Source organism: Anopheles darlingi, chromosome 3 (assembly GCF_943734745.1).
Source record: "Anopheles darlingi chromosome 3, idAnoDarlMG_H_01, whole genome shotgun sequence".
Classification (NCBI taxonomy): Eukaryota; Metazoa; Arthropoda; class Insecta; order Diptera; family Culicidae; genus Anopheles; species Anopheles darlingi.
The window spans coordinates 10,885,535-10,904,465 of NC_064875.1; the positions used below are offsets into that span (position 1 = coordinate 10,885,535).

The 18,931-nt window shown below is 47.2% G+C and overlaps 7 protein-coding genes across 7 annotated transcripts; all 7 read left to right on the forward strand.

Moving 5' to 3' along the window:
- The first annotated feature begins 650 nt into the window (after nucleotides 1–650).
- Nucleotides 651–1,528, forward strand: LOC125957357 (histone H1C-like). The gene has a single exon (XM_049690011.1). The coding sequence runs from the start codon at nucleotides 749–751 to the stop codon at nucleotides 1,505–1,507; it is 759 nt and encodes a 252-aa protein (XP_049545968.1). The 5' UTR covers nucleotides 651–748; the 3' UTR covers nucleotides 1,508–1,528.
- A 2,013-nt stretch (nucleotides 1,529–3,541) lies between these two features.
- Nucleotides 3,542–4,405, forward strand: LOC125957588 (histone H1C-like). Its single transcript, XM_049690384.1, has one exon. It carries the CDS (start codon nucleotides 3,629–3,631, stop codon nucleotides 4,385–4,387), a length of 759 nt encoding a protein of 252 aa, XP_049546341.1. The 5' UTR covers nucleotides 3,542–3,628; the 3' UTR covers nucleotides 4,388–4,405.
- A 2,005-nt stretch (nucleotides 4,406–6,410) lies between these two features.
- Nucleotides 6,411–7,288, forward strand: LOC125957739 (histone H1C-like). Its single transcript, XM_049690628.1, has one exon. The coding sequence runs from the start codon at nucleotides 6,509–6,511 to the stop codon at nucleotides 7,265–7,267; it is 759 nt and encodes a 252-aa protein (XP_049546585.1). The 5' UTR covers nucleotides 6,411–6,508; the 3' UTR covers nucleotides 7,268–7,288.
- Nucleotides 7,289–9,290: 2,002 nt separating this feature from the next.
- On the forward strand, nucleotides 9,291–10,168 carry LOC125957701 (histone H1C-like). The gene has a single exon (XM_049690565.1). It carries the CDS (start codon nucleotides 9,389–9,391, stop codon nucleotides 10,145–10,147), a length of 759 nt encoding a protein of 252 aa, XP_049546522.1. The 5' UTR covers nucleotides 9,291–9,388; the 3' UTR covers nucleotides 10,148–10,168.
- A 2,002-nt stretch (nucleotides 10,169–12,170) lies between these two features.
- LOC125957580 (histone H1C-like) lies at nucleotides 12,171–13,048 on the forward strand. Its single transcript, XM_049690372.1, has one exon. The coding sequence runs from the start codon at nucleotides 12,269–12,271 to the stop codon at nucleotides 13,025–13,027; it is 759 nt and encodes a 252-aa protein (XP_049546329.1). The 5' UTR covers nucleotides 12,171–12,268; the 3' UTR covers nucleotides 13,028–13,048.
- Nucleotides 13,049–15,043: 1,995 nt separating this feature from the next.
- On the forward strand, nucleotides 15,044–15,921 carry LOC125957586 (histone H1C-like). The gene has a single exon (XM_049690381.1). It carries the CDS (start codon nucleotides 15,142–15,144, stop codon nucleotides 15,898–15,900), a length of 759 nt encoding a protein of 252 aa, XP_049546338.1. The 5' UTR covers nucleotides 15,044–15,141; the 3' UTR covers nucleotides 15,901–15,921.
- Nucleotides 15,922–17,916: 1,995 nt separating this feature from the next.
- Nucleotides 17,917–18,794, forward strand: LOC125957571 (histone H1C-like). Its single transcript, XM_049690363.1, has one exon. It carries the CDS (start codon nucleotides 18,015–18,017, stop codon nucleotides 18,771–18,773), a length of 759 nt encoding a protein of 252 aa, XP_049546320.1. The 5' UTR covers nucleotides 17,917–18,014; the 3' UTR covers nucleotides 18,774–18,794.
- Nucleotides 18,795–18,931: the final 137 nt, after the last annotated feature.

Here is an 18,931-nt window from a genome sequence, read left to right on the forward strand (position 1 = left end):
TATTTCGCTAAAATTGGATGAAAACTATGCACAACAGTCTTGATAGCACTGTCTGCAAGTGGTTTGAGAATGCTTGATGATTGGAAAAAGCATATTTTGAACGAAAACCAAACTGGTACAACGCGTTCCCCACAATGAGTTACAACATGCCGAGGCTGTGAATGGTGCCGAAAGCTTGTTCAGAAAAAGACGATTTGGGCATTTAATTTGCGTTTGATCGCTTCAAAGTCATACTTTCCAGTAAATTCAAACCCTAAAGATGCCTAATAACATGCGATTGAGGAGAAACCATGCCTATACTACAAAATAATCGCTTTTTAAGTCAACCGATGCGATGAGAAAGTCACAATTTTGCGACAAGATTCCTATTTAGATGGCTTTTCGGAGCTCCAGAGTGTCGCAAGTGGATATTTTCAGATAGCCACATGTGTAAGCTGCGTGTATCAGTTGCATTTGATATCGATTCGACTGGATTTGGTGGACATATTGAGGAAAATGTGAAACACAATTTTTCCGATTTCTTAAGAGCGGCAACATAAAATGTGGCATTAGCTTTTATGCTGCTCTAAATCGAGAGTTGCAAGTTAAGGGAGGGGCGAAGCGTGTGACGACACAGCATCAACAATCACCAACACAGCAGTGTGTGAACCAGTGTGCGTAGAAAAGCATAAACAACCGTCAAGGCGCGAAAGCCAAGCAGATCCTCCAGGTGACCAAACCGTTTTGAGACGAGCATCATCAAGAAGCCATGGCAGATACCGTAGCAACCGAAGCTCCAGCTGCAGCGGCCGCTGCTTCCCCAGCGGCGGTGGCCAAGTCTCCGAAGAAGCCAAAGGCAGCAGCCGGCCCCAAGAAGCCGAAGGTGCCAGCGGCACACCCTCCGGTGAACGACATGATCTTTGCCGCGGTCAAGGCACTGAACGAGCGCAACGGATCTTCGCTGCAGGCGATCAAGAAGTACGTGGCGGCCAACTACAAGGCTGACGTGACGAAGCTGTCGACGTTCATCAAGAAGGCGCTGAAGAGCGGAGTTACCAGTGGCAAGCTGGTGCAAACCAAGGGCACTGGAGCGTCGGGTTCGTTCAAGCTATCGGCCGCCGCCAAGAAGCCTCCAGTAGAGAAGAAGAAGAAGGTGGTTGCGCCCAAGAAGAAGAAGTCGGCATCGGCCGCCGATAAGAAGGAGAAGATCGTCATCAAGAAGAAGGCAGCGGCAGGAGAGAAAAAGCCAAAGAAGGTCGTGAAGAAGACTGAAGGCGCAGCAGCCAAGAAGACCAAGGCGGCGGCCGCCACGACGAAGAAGCCGAAGGCAGCTGCAGCCACCAAGAAACCAAAGGCCGCGGAAGGAGCCAAGAAAGCCGCCAAGAAGCCAGCAGCGGCCCCGAAGCAGAAGGCGACCAAGCCAACCAAGGCTGCAGCTGCTGCCAAGCCGAAGGCACCGAAACCAAAGAAGGCCGCTGCTCCGGCCAAGAAGCCAGCTGCCAAGAAGGCCGCCCCAGCAAAGAAGTAAATCGATTACTTCCAACAAACCCCTCGCACATTTCAAACAGTCCTTTTCAGGGCTACAAATCATTCCAAAAGGAGTCGTTTCACACATTTCTCTCTAACCAGCGATATGCTGCATCTTTCCCCAATATTTCTCCGGGCTATGCTGTCCAGGTACACAGGACATTTGGTATTAGAAAGGGGGTTGGATACGTAGTTTAGTTTTTGCTTAAATTACCTGGATATACTATTCACGACGCAAAGGTTGCTCTGATCTGAATCTACCTAATGCCAGCATAGTTATGATGTTGCTAGTTTAGGTAAAAGCCAACTTGGTTCGCAATGCTTCTGGTTGCCCGGATGCGACGTACAACATAGGACAAGGGCTGTTTTGAGCCAACATACGAGACACGTTCTTCTGCAAAATCCCTAAGAATGATTGCTAAACGGCTGTATGAGCAGGATATATCCGAGCTTCTGCTAAATAGAACCATCGTAGCGTCGGATCGCTATTGCGCGAGACCGTTTTCCTCGCATTTCCCGCCAGCTTTCCCGACAGCGACCTCTACAGCATGGGACGGAAACTAACGCCGGTTCCTTCAAAATAACCGTTCGGCGGATTTTTTTAAGACGGACGGATCGTCTGTATCACAGCACCAACATGAAGAGCGTGGAATGAACGGCATTCCTGCTGCACTAATTACCTCTGTTAATGACCAATCTAAATTACATACGACATAATAGACTCACCGAGGATGATAATACACACTTTACGGACACTTTTATTGTCTGAAAATTATTCATACTGGCACAGAATAACCCTATTTTCCTATGAATGCACAAAAGCTGTTACCATCATGATCTACATGATCTATGCTCTGCTGTATTGAATTCGTATGATCGTTGTTCAACATTGCGGAGCTTCGCACCACAGTCGGTGCTCAATGGGACGATTCTGGTGAGTAGATATAAGATGAGACGAAACGATTGACTATGAATTGTAAGCTGTAATAACTTGATGCATTTGGTGTAGCTATTACAGCAAATATTCAATTCAACAACTAGGATGAGAACATTTTCATAAACCTTTTAGGCAACTGCCACAACACACAATCCGATGACGTGTGCAATGAGTGCCGAGGCTTGGCGTCTGTGGTCGGTGGCGATAGGTGCTAGGAAGGCTGAATACAGCCGATTACAATGATGTACCACTGAATTCTTTGACCAAATTCCTATTTTGACTGTGTTTTATACAGTAAATTCATTTTAAATAGCACTTTTCTATGCTTTAATCGGTTCGAAAACGTTCAACCTCATCCTGCCAAATGAGGCGGCGTCAGTGGAACTCACAGCTGGCTTGGTAAAACTATGGAGCGATTATATGCGTTTGTATCAACATATTTCGCTAAAATTGGATGAAAACTATGCACAACAGTCTTGATAGCACTGTCTGCAAGTGGTTTGAGAATGCTTGGTGAATGGAAAAAGCATATTTTGAACGAAAACCAAACTGGTACAACGCGTTCCCCACAATGAGTTACAACATGCCGAGGCTGTGAATGGTGCCGAAAGCTTGTTCAGAAAAAGACGATTTGGGCATTTAATTTGCGTTTGATCGCTTCAAAGTCATACTTTCCAGTAAATTCAAACCCTAAAGATGCCTAATAACATGCGATTGAGGAGAAACCATGCCTATACTACAAAATAATCGCTTTTTAAGTCAACCGATGCGATGAGAAAGTCACAATTTTGCGACAAGATTCCTATTTAAATGGCTTTTCGGAGCTCCAGAGTGTCGCAAGTGGATATTTTCAGATAGCCACATATGTAAGCTGCGTGTATCAGTTGCATTTGATATCGATTCGACTGGATTTGGTGGACATATTGAGGAAAATGTGAAACACAATTTTTCCGATTTCTTAAGAGCGGCAACATAAAATGTGGCATTAGCTTTTATGCTGCTCTAAATCGAGAGTTGCAAGTTAAGGGACGGGCGAAGCGTGTGACGACACAGCATCAACAATCACCAACACAGCAGTGTGTGAACCAGTGTGCGTAGAAAAGCATAAACAACCGTCAAGGCGCGAAAGCCAAGCAGATCCTCCAGGTGACCAAACCGTTTTGAGACGAGCATCATCAAGAAGCCATGGCAGATACCGTAGCAACCGAAGCTCCAGCTGCAGCGGCCGCTGCTTCCCCAGCGGCGGTGGCCAAGTCTCCGAAGAAGCCAAAGGCAGCAGCCGGCCCCAAGAAGCCGAAGGTGCCAGCGGCACACCCTCCGGTGAACGACATGATCTTTGCCGCGGTCAAGGCACTGAACGAGCGCAACGGATCTTCGCTGCAGGCGATCAAGAAGTACGTGGCGGCCAACTACAAGGCTGACGTGACGAAGCTGTCGACGTTCATCAAGAAGGCGCTGAAGAGCGGAGTTACCAGTGGCAAGCTGGTGCAAACCAAGGGCACTGGAGCGTCGGGTTCGTTCAAGCTATCGGCCGGCGCCAAGAAGCCTCCAGTAGAGAAGAAGAAGAAGGTGGTTGCGCCCAAGAAGAAGAAGTCGGCATCGGCCGCCGATAAGAAGGAGAAGATCGTCATCAAGAAGAAGGCAGCGGCAGGAGAGAAAAAGCCAAAGAAGGTCGTGAAGAAGACTGAAGGCGCAGCAGCCAAGAAGACCAAGGCAGCGGCCGCCACGACGAAGAAGCCGAAGGCAGCTGCAGCCACCAAGAAACCAAAGGCCGCGGAAGGAGCCAAGAAAGCCGCCAAGAAGCCAGCAGCGGCCCCGAAGCAGAAGGCGACCAAGCCAACCAAGGCTGCAGCTGCTGCCAAGCCGAAGGCACCGAAACCAAAGAAGGCTGCTGCTCCGGCCAAGAAGCCAGCTGCCAAGAAGGCCGCCCCAGCAAAGAAGTAAATCGATTACTTCCAACAAACCCCTCGCACATTTCAAACAGTCCTTTTCAGGGCTACAAATCATTCCAAAAGGAGTCGTTTCACACATTTCTCTCTAACCAGCGATATGCTGCATCTTTCCCCAATATTTCTCCGGGCTATGCTGTCCAGGTACACAGGACATTTGGTATTAGAAAGGGGGTTGGATACGTAGTTTAGTTTTTGCTTAAATTACCTGGATATACTATTCACGACGCAAAGGTTGCTCTGATCTGAATCTACCTAATGCCAGCATAGTTATGATGTTGCTAGTTTAGGTAAAAGCCAACTTGGTTCGCAATGCTTCTGGTTACCCGGATGCGACGTACAACATAGGACAAGGGCTGTTTTGAGCCAACATACGAGACACGTTCTTCTGCAAAATCCCTAAGAATGATTGCTAAACGGCTGTATGAGCAGGATATATCCGAGCTTCTGCTAAATAGAACCATCGTAGCGTCGGATCGCTATTGCGTGAGACCGTTTTCCTCGCATTTCCCGCCAGCTTTCCCGACAGCGACCTCTACAGCATGGGACGGAAACTAACGCCGGTTCCTTCAAAATAACCGTTCGGCGGATTTTTTTAAGACGGACGGATCGTCTTTATCACAGCACCAACATGAAGAGCATGGAACGAACGGCATTCCTGCTGCACTAATTACCTCTGTTAATGACCAATCTAAATTACATACGACATAATAGACTCACCAAGGATGATAATACACACTTTACGGACACTTTTATTATCTGAAAATTATTTATACTGGCACAGAATAACCCTATTTTCCTATGAATGCACAAAAGCTGTTACCATCATGATCTACATGATCTATGCTCTGCTGTATCGAATTCGTATGATCGTTGTTCAACATTGCGGAGCTTCGCACCACAACCGGTGCTCAATGGGACGATTCTGGTGAGTAGATATAAGATGAGACGAAACGATTGACTATGAATTGTAAGCTGTAATAACTTGATGCATTTGGTGTAGCTATTACAGCAAATATTCAATTCAACAACTAGGATGAGAACATTTTCATAAACCTTTTAGGCAACTGCCACAAGACACAATCCGATGACGTGTGCAATGAGTGCCGAGGCTTGGCGTCTGTGGTCGGTGGCGATAGGTGCTAGGAAGGCTGAATACAGCCGATTACAATGATGTACCACTGAATTCTTTGACCAAATTCCTATTTTGACTGTGTTTTATACAGTAAATTCATTTTAAATAGCACTTTTCTATGCTTTAATCGGTTCGAAAACGTTCAACCTCATCCTGCCAAATGAGGCGGCGTCAGTGGAACTCACAGCTGGCTTGGTAAAACTATGAAGCGATTATATGCGTTTGTATCAACATATTTCGCTAAAATTGGATGAAAACTATGCACAACAGTCTTGATAGCACTGTCTGCAAGTGGTTTGAGAATGCTTGGTGAATGGAAAAAGCATATTTTGAACGAAAACCAAACTGGTACAACGCGTTCCCCACAATGAGTTACAACATGCCGAGGCTGTGAATGGTGCCGAAAGCTTGTTCAGAAAAAGACGATTTGGGCATTTAATTTGCGTTTGATCGCCTCAAAGTCATACTTTCCAGTAAATTCAAACCCTAAAGATGCCTAATAACATGCGATTGAGGAGAAACCATGCCTATACTACAAAATAATCGCTTTTTAAGTCAACCGATGCGATGAGAAAGTCACAATTTTGCGACAAGATTCCTATTTAAATGGCTTTTCGGAGCTCCAGAGTGTCGCAAGTGGATATTTTCAGATAGCCACATATGTAAGCTGCGTGTATCAGTTGCATTTGATATCGATTCGACTGGATTTGGTGGACATATTGAGGAAAATGTGAAACACAATTTTTCCGATTTCTTAAGAGCGGCAACATAAAATGTGGCATTAGCTTTTACGCTGCTCTAAATCGAGAGTTGCAAGTTAAGGGAGGGGCGAAGCGTGTGACGACACAGCATCAACAATCACCAACACAGCAGTGTGTGAACCAGTGTGCGTAGAAAAGCATAAACAACCGTCAAGGCGCGAAAGCCAAGCAGATCCTCCAGGTGACCAAACCGTTTTGAGACGAGCATCATCAAGAAGCCATGGCAGATACCGTAGCAACCGAAGCTCCAGCTGCAGCGGCCGCTGCTTCCCCAGCGGCGGTGGCCAAGTCTCCGAAGAAGCCAAAGGCAGCCGCCGGCCCCAAGAAGCCGAAGGTGCCAGCGGCACACCCTCCGGTGAACGACATGATCTTTGCCGCGGTCAAGGCACTGAACGAGCGCAACGGATCTTCGCTGCAGGCGATCAAGAAGTACGTGGCGGCCAACTACAAGGCTGACGTGACGAAGCTGTCGACGTTCATCAAGAAGGCGCTGAAGAGCGGAGTTACCAGTGGCAAGCTGGTGCAAACCAAGGGCACTGGAGCGTCGGGTTCGTTCAAGCTATCGGCCGGCGCCAAGAAGCCTCCAGTAGAGAAGAAGAAGAAGGTGGTTGCGCCCAAGAAGAAGAAGTCGGCATCGGCCGCCGATAAGAAGGAGAAGATCGTCATCAAGAAGAAGGCAGCGGCAGGAGAGAAAAAGCCAAAGAAGGTCGTGAAGAAGACTGAAGGCGCAGCAGCCAAGAAGACCAAGGCAGCGGCCGCCACGACGAAGAAGCCGAAGGCAGCTGCAGCCACCAAGAAACCAAAGGCCGCGGAAGGAGCCAAGAAAGCCGCCAAGAAGCCAGCAGCGGCCCCGAAGCAGAAGGCGACCAAGCCAACCAAGGCTGCAGCTGCTGCCAAGCCGAAGGCACCGAAACCAAAGAAGGCCGCTGCTCCGGCCAAGAAGCCAGCTGCCAAGAAGGCCGCCCCAGCAAAGAAGTAAATCGATTACTTCCAACAAACCCCTCGCACATTTCAAACAGTCCTTTTCAGGGCTACAAATCATTCCAAAAGGAGTCGTTTCACACATTTCTCTCTAACCAGCGATATGCTGCATCTTTCCCCAATATTTCTCCGGGCTATGCTGTCCAGGTACACAGGACATTTGGTATTAGAAAGGGGGTTGGATACGTAGTTTAGTTTTTGCTTAAATTACCTGGATATACTATTCACGACGCAAAGGTTGCTCTGATCTGAATCTACCTAATGCCAGCATAGTTATGATGTTGCTAGTTTAGGTAAAAGCCAACTTGGTTCGCAATGCTTCTGGTTACCCGGATGCGACGTACAACATAGGACAAGGGCTGTTTTGAGCCAACATACGAGACACGTTCTTCTGCAAAATCCCTAAGAATGATTGCTAAACGGCTGTATGAGCAGGATATATCCGAGCTTCTGCTAAATAGAACCATCGTAGCGTCGGATCGCTATTGCGTGAGACCGTTTTCCTCGCATTTCCCGCCAGCTTTCCCGACAGCGACCTCTACAGCATGGGACGGAAACTAACGCCGGTTCCTTCAAAATAACCGTTCGGCGGATTTTTTTAAGACGGACGGATCGTCTTTATCACAGCACCAACATGAAGAGCATGGAACGAACGGCATTCCTGCTGCACTAATTACCTCTGTTAATGACCAATCTAAATTACATACGACATAATAGACTCACCAAGGATGATAATACACACTTTACGGACACTTTTATTATCTGAAAATTATTTATACTGGCACAGAATAACCCTATTTTCCTATGAATGCACAAAAGCTGTTACCATCATGATCTACATGATCTATGCTCTGCTGTATCGAATTCGTATGATCGTTGTTCAACATTGCGGAGCTTCGCACCACAACCGGTGCTCAATGGGACGATTCTGGTGAGTAGATATAAGATGAGACGAAACGATTGACTATGAATTGTAAGCTGTAATAACTTGATGCATTTGGTGTAGCTATTACAGCAAATATTCAATTCAACAACTAGGATGAGAACATTTTCATAAACCTTTTAGGCAACTGCCACAAGACACAATCCGATGACGTGTGCAATGAGTGCCGAGGCTTGGCGTCTGTGGTCGGTGGCGATAGGTGCTAGGAAGGCTGAATACAGCCGATTACAATGATGTACCACTGAATTCTTTGACCAAATTCCTATTTTGACTGTGTTTTATACAGTAAATTCATTTTAAATAGCACTTTTCTATGCTTTAATCGGTTCGAAAACGTTCAACCTCATCCTGCCAAATGAGGCGGCGTCAGTGGAACTCACAGCTGGCTTGGTAAAACTATGAAGCGATTATATGCGTTTGTATCAACATATTTCGCTAAAATTGGATGAAAACTATGCACAACAGTCTTGATAGCACTGTCTGCAAGTGGTTTGAGAATGCTTGGTGAATGGAAAAAGCATATTTTGAACGAAAACCAAACTGGTACAACGCGTTCCCCACAATGAGTTACAACATGCCGAGGCTGTGAATGGTGCCGAAAGCTTGTTCAGAAAAAGACGATTTGGGCATTTAATTTGCGTTTGATCGCCTCAAAGTCATACTTTCCAGTAAATTCAAACCCTAAAGATGCCTAATAACATGCGATTGAGGAGAAACCATGCCTATACTACAAAATAATCGCTTTTTAAGTCAACCGATGCGATGAGAAAGTCACAATTTTGCGACAAGATTCCTATTTAAATGGCTTTTCGGAGCTCCAGAGTGTCGCAAGTGGATATTTTCAGATAGCCACATATGTAAGCTGCGTGTATCAGTTGCATTTGATATCGATTCGACTGGATTTGGTGGACATATTGAGGAAAATGTGAAACACAATTTTTCCGATTTCTTAAGAGCGGCAACATAAAATGTGGCATTAGCTTTTACGCTGCTCTAAATCGAGAGTTGCAAGTTAAGGGAGGGGCGAAGCGTGTGACGACACAGCATCAACAATCACCAACACAGCAGTGTGTGAACCAGTGTGCGTAGAAAAGCATAAACAACCGTCAAGGCGCGAAAGCCAAGCAGATCCTCCAGGTGACCAAACCGTTTTGAGACGAGCATCATCAAGAAGCCATGGCAGATACCGTAGCAACCGAAGCTCCAGCTGCAGCGGCCGCTGCTTCCCCAGCGGCGGTGGCCAAGTCTCCGAAGAAGCCAAAGGCAGCCGCCGGCCCCAAGAAGCCGAAGGTGCCAGCGGCACACCCTCCGGTGAACGACATGATCTTTGCCGCGGTCAAGGCACTGAACGAGCGCAACGGATCTTCGCTGCAGGCGATCAAGAAGTACGTGGCGGCCAACTACAAGGCTGACGTGACGAAGCTGTCGACGTTCATCAAGAAGGCGCTGAAGAGCGGAGTTACCAGTGGCAAGCTGGTGCAAACCAAGGGCACTGGAGCGTCGGGTTCGTTCAAGCTATCGGCCGGCGCCAAGAAGCCTCCAGTAGAGAAGAAGAAGAAGGTGGTTGCGCCCAAGAAGAAGAAGTCGGCATCGGCCGCCGATAAGAAGGAGAAGATCGTCATCAAGAAGAAGGCAGCGGCAGGAGAGAAAAAGCCAAAGAAGGTCGTGAAGAAGACTGAAGGCGCAGCAGCCAAGAAGACCAAGGCAGCGGCCGCCACGACGAAGAAGCCGAAGGCAGCTGCAGCCACCAAGAAACCAAAGGCCGCGGAAGGAGCCAAGAAAGCCGCCAAGAAGCCAGCAGCGGCCCCGAAGCAGAAGGCGACCAAGCCAACCAAGGCTGCAGCTGCTGCCAAGCCGAAGGCACCGAAACCAAAGAAGGCCGCTGCTCCGGCCAAGAAGCCAGCTGCCAAGAAGGCCGCCCCAGCAAAGAAGTAAATCGATTACTTCCAACAAACCCCTCGCACATTTCAAACAGTCCTTTTCAGGGCTACAAATCATTCCAAAAGGAGTCGTTTCACACATTTCTCTCTAACCAGCGATATGCTGCATCTTTCCCCAATATTTCTCCGGGCTATGCTGTCCAGGTACACAGGACATTTGGTATTAGAAAGGGGGTTGGATACGTAGTTTAGTTTTTGCTTAAATTACCTGGATATACTATTCACGACGCAAAGGTTGCTCTGATCTGAATCTACCTAATGCCAGCATAGTTATGATGTTGCTAGTTTAGGTAAAAGCCAACTTGGTTCGCAATGCTTCTGGTTACCCGGATGCGACGTACAACATAGGACAAGGGCTGTTTTGAGCCAACATACGAGACACGTTCTTCTGCAAAATCCCTAAGAATGATTGCTAAACGGCTGTATGAGCAGGATATATCCGAGCTTCTGCTAAATAGAACCATCGTAGCGTCGGATCGCTATTGCGTGAGACCGTTTTCCTCGCATTTCCCGCCAGCTTTCCCGACAGCGACCTCTACAGCATGGGACGGAAACTAACGCCGGTTCCTTCAAAATAACCGTTCGGCGGATTTTTTTAAGACGGACGGATCGTCTTTATCACAGCACCAACATGAAGAGCATGGAACGAACGGCATTCCTGCTGCACTAATTACCTCTGTTAATGACCAATCTAAATTACATACGACATAATAGACTCACCAAGGATGATAATACACACTTTACGGACACTTTTATTATCTGAAAATTATTTATACTGGCACAGAATAACCCTATTTTCCTATGAATGCACAAAAGCTGTTACCATCATGATCTACATGATCTATGCTCTGCTGTATCGAATTCGTATGATCGTTGTTCAACATTGCGGAGCTTCGCACCACAACCGGTGCTCAATGGGACGATTCTGGTGAGTAGATATAAGATGAGACGAAACGATTGACTATGAATTGTAAGCTGTAATAACTTGATGCATTTGGTGTAGCTATTACAGCAAATATTCAATTCAACAACTAGGATGAGAACATTTTCATAAACCTTTTAGGCAACTGCCACAAGACACAATCCGATGACGTGTGCAATGAGTGCCGAGGCTTGGCGTCTGTGGTCGGTGGCGATAAGTGCTAGGAAGGCTGAATACAGCCGATTACAATGATGTACCACTGAATTCTTTGACCAAATTCCTATTTTGACTGTGTTTTATACAGTAAATTCATTTTAACTAGCACTTTTCTATGCTTTAATCGGTTCGAAAACGTTCAACCTCATCCTGCCAAATGAGGCGGCGTCAGTGGAACTCACAGCTGGCTTGGTAAAACTATGAAGCGATTATATGCGTTTGTATCAACATATTTCGCTAAAATTGGATGAAAACTATGCACAACAGTCTTGATAGCACTGTCTGCAAGTGGTTTGAGAATGCTTGGTGATTGGAAAAAGCATATTTTGACCGAAAACCAAACTGGTACAACGCGTTCCCCACAATGAGTTACAACATGCCGAGGCTGTGAATGGTGCCGAAAGCTTGTTCAGAAAAAGACGATTTGGGCATTTAATTTGCGTTTGATCGCCTCAAAGTCATACTTTTCAGTAAATTCAAACCCTAAAGATGCCTAATAACATGCGATTGAGGAGAAACCATGCCTATACTACAAAATAATCGCTTTTTAAGTCAACCGATGCGATGAGAAAGTCACAATTTTGCGACAAGATTCCTATTTAAATGGCTTTTCGGAGCTCCAGAGTGTCCCAAGTGGATATTTTCAGATAGTCACATGTCTAAGCTGCGTGTATCAATTGCATTTGATATCGATTCGACTGGATTTGGTGGACATATTGAGGAAAATGTGAAACACAATTTTTCCGATTTCTTAAGAGCGGCAACATAAAATGTGGCATTAGCTTTTACGCTGCTCTAAATCGAGAGTTGCAAGTTAAGGGAGGGGCGAAGCGTGTGACGACACAGCATCAACAATCACCAACACAGCAGTGTGTGAACCAGTGTGCGTAGAAAAGCATAAACAACCGTCAAGGCGCGAAAGCCAAGCAGATCCTCCAGGTGACCAAACCGTTTTGAGACGAGCATCATCAAGAAGCCATGGCAGATACCGTAGCAACCGAAGCTCCAGCTGCAGCGGCCGCTGCTTCTCCAGCGGCGGTGGCCAAGTCTCCGAAGAAGCCAAAGGCAGCAGCCGGCCCCAAGAAGCCGAAGGTGCCAGCGGCACACCCTCCGGTGAACGACATGATCTTTGCCGCGGTCAAGGCACTGAACGAGCGCAACGGATCTTCGCTGCAGGCGATCAAGAAGTACGTGGCGGCCAACTACAAGGCTGACGTGACGAAGCTGTCGACGTTCATCAAGAAGGCGCTGAAGAGCGGAGTTACCAGTGGCAAGCTGGTGCAAACCAAGGGCACTGGAGCGTCGGGTTCGTTCAAGCTATCGGCCGCCGCCAAGAAGCCTCCAGTAGAGAAGAAGAAGAAGGTGGTTGCGCCCAAGAAGAAGAAGTCGGCATCGGCCGCCGATAAGAAGGAGAAGATCGTCATCAAGAAGAAGGCAGCGGCAGGAGAGAAAAAGCCAAAGAAGGTCGTGAAGAAGACTGAAGGCGCAGCAGCCAAGAAGACCAAGGCAGCGGCCGCCACGACGAAGAAGCCGAAGGCAGCTGCAGCCACCAAGAAACCAAAGGCCGCGGAAGGAGCCAAGAAAGCCGCCAAGAAGCCAGCAGCGGCCCCGAAGCAGAAGGCGACCAAGCCAACCAAGGCTGCAGCTGCTGCCAAGCCGAAGGCACCGAAACCAAAGAAGGCCGCTGCTCCGGCCAAGAAGCCAGCTGCCAAGAAGGCCGCCCCAGCAAAGAAGTAAATCGATTACTTCCAACAAACCCCTCGCACATTTCAAACAGTCCTTTTCAGGGCTACAAATCATTCCAAAAGGAGTCGTTTCACACATTTCTCTCTAACCAGCGATATGCTGCATCTTTCCCCAATATTTCTCCGGGCTATGCTGTCCAGGTACACAGGACATTTGGTATTAGAAAGGGGGTTGGATACGTAGTTTAGTTTTTGCTTAAATTACCTGGATATACTATTCACGACGCAAAGGTTGGTCTGATCTGAATCTACCTAATGCCAGCATAGTTATGATGTTGCTAGTTTAGGTAAAAGCCAACTTGGTTCGCAATGCTTCTGGTTACCCGGATGCGACGTACAACATAGGACAAGGGCTGTTTTGAGCCAACATACGAGACACGTTCTTCTGCAAAATCCCTAAGAATGATTGCTAAACGGCTGTATGAGCAGGATATATCCGAGCTTCTGCTAAATAGAACCATCGTAGCGTCGGATCGCTATTGCGTGAGACCGTTTTCCTCGCATTTCCCGTCAGCTTTCCCGACAGCGACCTCTACAGCATGGGACGGAAACTAACGCCGGTTCCTTCAAAATAACCGTTCGGCGGATTTTTTTAAGACGGACGGATCGTCTTTATCACAGCACCAACATGAAGAGCATGGAACGAACGGCATTCCTGCTGCACTAATTACCTCTGTTAATGACCAATCTAAATTACATACGACATAATAGACTCACCAAGGATGATAATACACACTTTACGGACACTTTTATTATCTGAAAATTATTTATACTGGCACAGAATAACCCTATTTTCCTATGAATGCACAAAAGCTGTTACCATCATGATCTACATGATCTATGCTCTGCTGTATTGAATTCGTATGATCGTTGTTCAACATTGCGGAGCTTCGCACCACAACCGGTGCTCAATGGGACGATTCTGGTGAGTAGATATAAGATGAGACGAAACGATTGACTATGAATTGTAAGCTGTAATAACTTGATGCATTTGGTGTAGCTATTACAGCAAATATTCAATTCAACAACTAGGATGAGAACATTTTCATAAACCTTTTAGGCAACTGCCACAAGACACAATCCGATGACGTGTGCAATGAGTGCCGAGGCTTGGCGTCTGTGGTCGGTGGCGATAGGTGCTAGGAAAGCTGAATACAGCCGATTACAACCACTGAATTCTTTGACCAAATTCCTATTTTGACTGTGTTTTATACAGTAAATTCATTTTAAATAGCACTTTTCTATGCTTTAATCGGTTCGAAAACGTTCAACCTCATCCTGCCAAATGAGGCGGCGTCAGTGGAACTCACAGCTGGCTTGGTAAAACTATGGAGCGATTATATGCGTTTGTATCAACATATTTCGCTAAAATTGGATGAAAACTATGCACAACAGTCTTGATAGCACTGTCTGCCAGTGGTTTGAGAATGCTTGGTGATTGGAAAAAGGATATTTTGACCGAAAACCAAACTGGTACAACGCGTTCCCCACAATGAGTTACAACATGCCGAGGCTGTGAATGGTGCCGAAAGCTTGTTCAGAAAAAGACGATTTGGGCATTTAATTTGCGTTTGATCGCCTCAAAGTCATACTTTCCAGTAAATTCAAACCCTAAAGATGCCTAATAACATGCGATTGAGGAGAAACCATGCCTATACTACAAAATAATCGCTTTTTAAGTCAACCGATGCGATGAGAAAGTCACAATTTTGCGACAAGATTCCTATTTAGATGGCTTTTCGGAGCTCCAGAGTGTCGCAAGTGGATATTTTCAGATAGCCACATGTGTAAGCTGCGTGTATCAGTTGCATTTGATATCGATACGACTGGATTTGGTGGACATATTGAGGAAAATGTGAAACACAATTTTTCCGATTTCTTAAGAGCGGCAACATAAAATGTGGCATTAGCTTTTATGCTGCTCTAAATCGAGAGTTGCAAGTTAAGGGAGGGGCGAAGCGTGTGACGACACAGCATCAACAATCACCAACACAGCAGTGTGTGAACCAGTGTGCGTAGAAAAGCATAAACAACCGTCAAGGCGCGAAAGCCAAGCAGATCCTCCAGGTGACCAAACCGTTTTGAGACGAGCATCATCAAGAAGCCATGGCAGATACCGTAGCAACCGAAGCTCCAGCTGCAGCGGCCGCTGCTTCCCCAGCGGCGGTGGCCAAGTCTCCGAAGAAGCCAAAGGCAGCCGCCGGCCCCAAGAAGCCGAAGGTGCCAGCGGCACACCCTCCGGTGAACGACATGATCTTTGCCGCGGTCAAGGCACTGAACGAGCGCAACGGATCTTCGCTGCAGGCGATCAAGAAGTACGTGGCGGCCAACTACAAGGCTGACGTGACGAAGCTGTCGACGTTCATCAAGAAGGCGCTGAAGAGCGGAGTTACCAGTGGCAAGCTGGTGCAAACCAAGGGCACTGGAGCGTCGGGTTCGTTCAAGCTATCGGCCGCCGCCAAGAAGCCTCCAGTAGAGAAGAAGAAGAAGGTGGTTGCGCCCAAGAAGAAGAAGTCGGCATCGGCCGCCGATAAGAAGGAGAAGATCGTCATCAAGAAGAAGGCAGCGGCAGGAGAGAAAAAGCCAAAGAAGGTCGTGAAGAAGACTGAAGGCGCAGCAGCCAAGAAGACCAAGGCAGCGGCCGCCACGACGAAGAAGCCGAAGGCAGCTGCAGCCACCAAGAAACCAAAGGCCGCGGAAGGAGCCAAGAAAGCCGCCAAGAAGCCAGCAGCGGCCCCGAAGCAGAAGGCGACCAAGCCAACCAAGGCTGCAGCTGCTGCCAAGCCGAAGGCACCGAAACCAAAGAAGGCCGCTGCTCCGGCCAAGAAGCCAGCTGCCAAGAAGGCCGCCCCAGCAAAGAAGTAAATCGATTACTTCCAACAAACCCCTCGCACATTTCAAACAGTCCTTTTCAGGGCTACAAATCATTCCAAAAGGAGTCGTTTCACACATTTCTCTCTAACCAGCGATATGCTGCATCTTTCCCCAATATTTCTCCGGGCTATGCTGTCCAGGTACACAGGACATTTGGTATTAGAAAGGGGGTTGGATACGTAGTTTAGTTTTTGCTTAAATTACCTGGATATACTATTCACGACGCAAAGGTTGCTCTGATCTGAATCTACCTAATGCCAGCATAGTTATGATGTTGCTAGTTTAGGTAAAAGCCAACTTGGTTCGCAATGCTTCTGGTTACCCGGATGCGACGTACAACATAGGACAAGGGCTGTTTTGAGCCAACATACGAGACACGTTCTTCTGCAAAATCCCTAAGAATGATTGCTAAACGGCTGTATGAGCAGGATATATCCGAGCTTCTGCTAAATAGAACCATCGTAGCGTCGGATCGCTATTGCGTGAGACCGTTTTCCTCGCATTTCCCGTCAGCTTTCCCGACAGCGACCTCTACAGCATGGGACGGAAACTAACGCCGGTTCCTTTAAAATAACCGTTCGGCGGATTTTTTTAAGACGGACGGATCGTCTTTATCACAGCACCAACATGAAGAGCATGGAACGAACGGCATTCCTGCTGCACTAATTACCTCTGTTAATGACCAATCTAAATTACATACGACATAATAGACTCACCAAGGATGATAATACACACTTTACGGACACTTTTATTATCTGAAAATTATTTATACTGGCACAGAATAACCCTATTTTCCTATGAATGCACAAAAGCTGTTACCATCATGATCTACATGATCTATGCTCTGCTGTATCGAATTCGTATGATCGTTGTTCAACATTGCGGAGCTTCGCACCACAACCGGTGCTCAATGGGACGATTCTGGTGAGTAGATATAAGATGAGACGAAACGATTGACTATGAATTGTAAGCTGTAATAACTTGATGCATTTGGTGTAGCTATTACAGCAAATATTCAATTCAACAACTAGGATGAGAACATTTTCATAAACCTTTTAGGCAACTGCCACAAGACACAATCCGATGACGTGTGCAATGAGTGCCGAGGCTTGGCGTCTGTGGTCGGTGGCGATAGGTGCTAGGAAGGCTGAATACAGCCGATTACAACCACTGAATTCTTTGACCAAATTCCTATTTTGACTGTGTTTTATACAGTAAATTCATTTTAAATAGCACTTTTCTATGCTTTAATCGGTTCGAAAACGTTCAACCTCATCCTGCCAAATGAGGCGGCGTCAGTGGAACTCACAGCTGGCTTGGTAAAACTATGGAGCGATTATATGCGTTTGTATCAACATATTTCGCTAAAATTGGATGAAAACTATGCACAACAGTCTTGATAGCACTGTCTGCCAGTGGTTTGAGAATGCTTGGTGATTGGAAAAAGGATATTTTGACCGAAAACCAAACTGGTACAACGCGTTCCCCACAATGAGTTACAACATGCCGAGGCTGTGAATGGTGCCGAAAGCTTGTTCAGAAAAAGACGATTTGGGCATTTAATTTGCGTTTGATCGCCTCAAAGTCATACTTTCCAGTAAATTCAAACCCTAAAGATGCCTAATAACATGCGATTGAGGAGAAACCATGCCTATACTACAAAATAATCGCTTTTTAAGTCAACCGATGCGATGAGAAAGTCACAATTTTGCGACAAGATTCCTATTTAGATGGCTTTTCGGAGCTCCAGAGTGTCGCAAGTGGATATTTTCAGATAGCCACATGTGTAAGCTGCGTGTATCAGTTGCATTTGATATCGATACGACTGGATTTGGTGGACATATTGAGGAAAATGTGAAACACAATTTTTCCGATTTCTTAAGAGCGGCAACATAAAATGTGGCATTAGCTTTTATGCTGCTCTAAATCGAGAGTTGCAAGTTAAGGGAGGGGCGAAGCGTGTGACGACACAGCATCAACAATCACCAACACAGCAGTGTGTGAACCAGTGTGCGTAGAAAAGCATAAACAACCGTCAAGGCGCGAAAGCCAAGCAGATCCTCCAGGTGACCAAACCGTTTTGAGACGAGCATCATCAAGAAGCCATGGCAGATACCGTAGCAACCGAAGCTCCAGCTGCAGCGGCCGCTGCTTCCCCAGCGGCGGTGGCCAAGTCTCCGAAGAAGCCAAAGGCAGCAGCCGGCCCCAAGAAGCCGAAGGTGCCAGCGGCACACCCTCCGGTGAACGACATGATCTTTGCCGCGGTCAAGGCACTGAACGAGCGCAACGGATCTTCGCTGCAGGCGATCAAGAAGTACGTGGCGGCCAACTACAAGGCTGACGTGACGAAGCTGTCGACGTTCATCAAGAAGGCGCTGAAGAGCGGAGTTACCAGTGGCAAGCTGGTGCAAACCAAGGGCACTGGAGCGTCGGGTTCGTTCAAGCTATCGGCCGCCGCCAAGAAGCCTCCAGTAGAGAAGAAGAAGAAGGTGGTTGCGCCCAAGAAGAAGAAGTCGGCATCGGCCGCCGATAAGAAGGAGAAGATCGTCATCAAGAAGAAGGCAGCGGCAGGAGAGAAAAAGCCAAAGAAGGTCGTGAAGAAGACTGAAGGCGCAGCAGCCAAGAAGACCAAGGCAGCGGCCGCCACGACGAAGAAGCCGAAGGCAGCTGCAGCCACCAAGAAACCAAAGGCCGCGGAAGGAGCCAAGAAAGCCGCCAAGAAGCCAGCAGCGGCCCCGAAGCAGAAGGCGACCAAGCCAACCAAGGCTGCAGCTGCTGCCAAGCCGAAGGCACCGAAACCAAAGAAGGCCGCTGCTCCGGCCAAGAAGCCAGCTGCCAAGAAGGCCGCCCCAGCAAAGAAGTAAATCGATTACTTCCAACAAACCCCTCGCACATTTCAAACAGTCCTTTTCAGGGCTACAAATCATTCCAAAAGGAGTCGTTTCACACATTTCTCTCTAACCAGCGATATGCTGCATCTTTCCCCAATATTTCTCCGGGCTATGCTGTCCAGGTACACAGG

What these genes read in the sequence shown, in the direction of transcription:
- LOC125957571 (XM_049690363.1), top strand. Translation starts at nt 18,015, where the DNA reads ATGGCAGATACCGTAGCAACCGAAGCTCCAGCTGCAGCGGCCGCTGCT.
- LOC125957739 (XM_049690628.1), top strand. Translation starts at nt 6,509, where the DNA reads ATGGCAGATACCGTAGCAACCGAAGCTCCAGCTGCAGCGGCCGCTGCT.
- LOC125957588 (XM_049690384.1), top strand. Translation starts at nt 3,629, where the DNA reads ATGGCAGATACCGTAGCAACCGAAGCTCCAGCTGCAGCGGCCGCTGCT.
- LOC125957580 (XM_049690372.1), top strand. Translation starts at nt 12,269, where the DNA reads ATGGCAGATACCGTAGCAACCGAAGCTCCAGCTGCAGCGGCCGCTGCT.
- LOC125957357 (XM_049690011.1), top strand. Translation starts at nt 749, where the DNA reads ATGGCAGATACCGTAGCAACCGAAGCTCCAGCTGCAGCGGCCGCTGCT.
- LOC125957701 (XM_049690565.1), top strand. Translation starts at nt 9,389, where the DNA reads ATGGCAGATACCGTAGCAACCGAAGCTCCAGCTGCAGCGGCCGCTGCT.
- LOC125957586 (XM_049690381.1), top strand. Translation starts at nt 15,142, where the DNA reads ATGGCAGATACCGTAGCAACCGAAGCTCCAGCTGCAGCGGCCGCTGCT.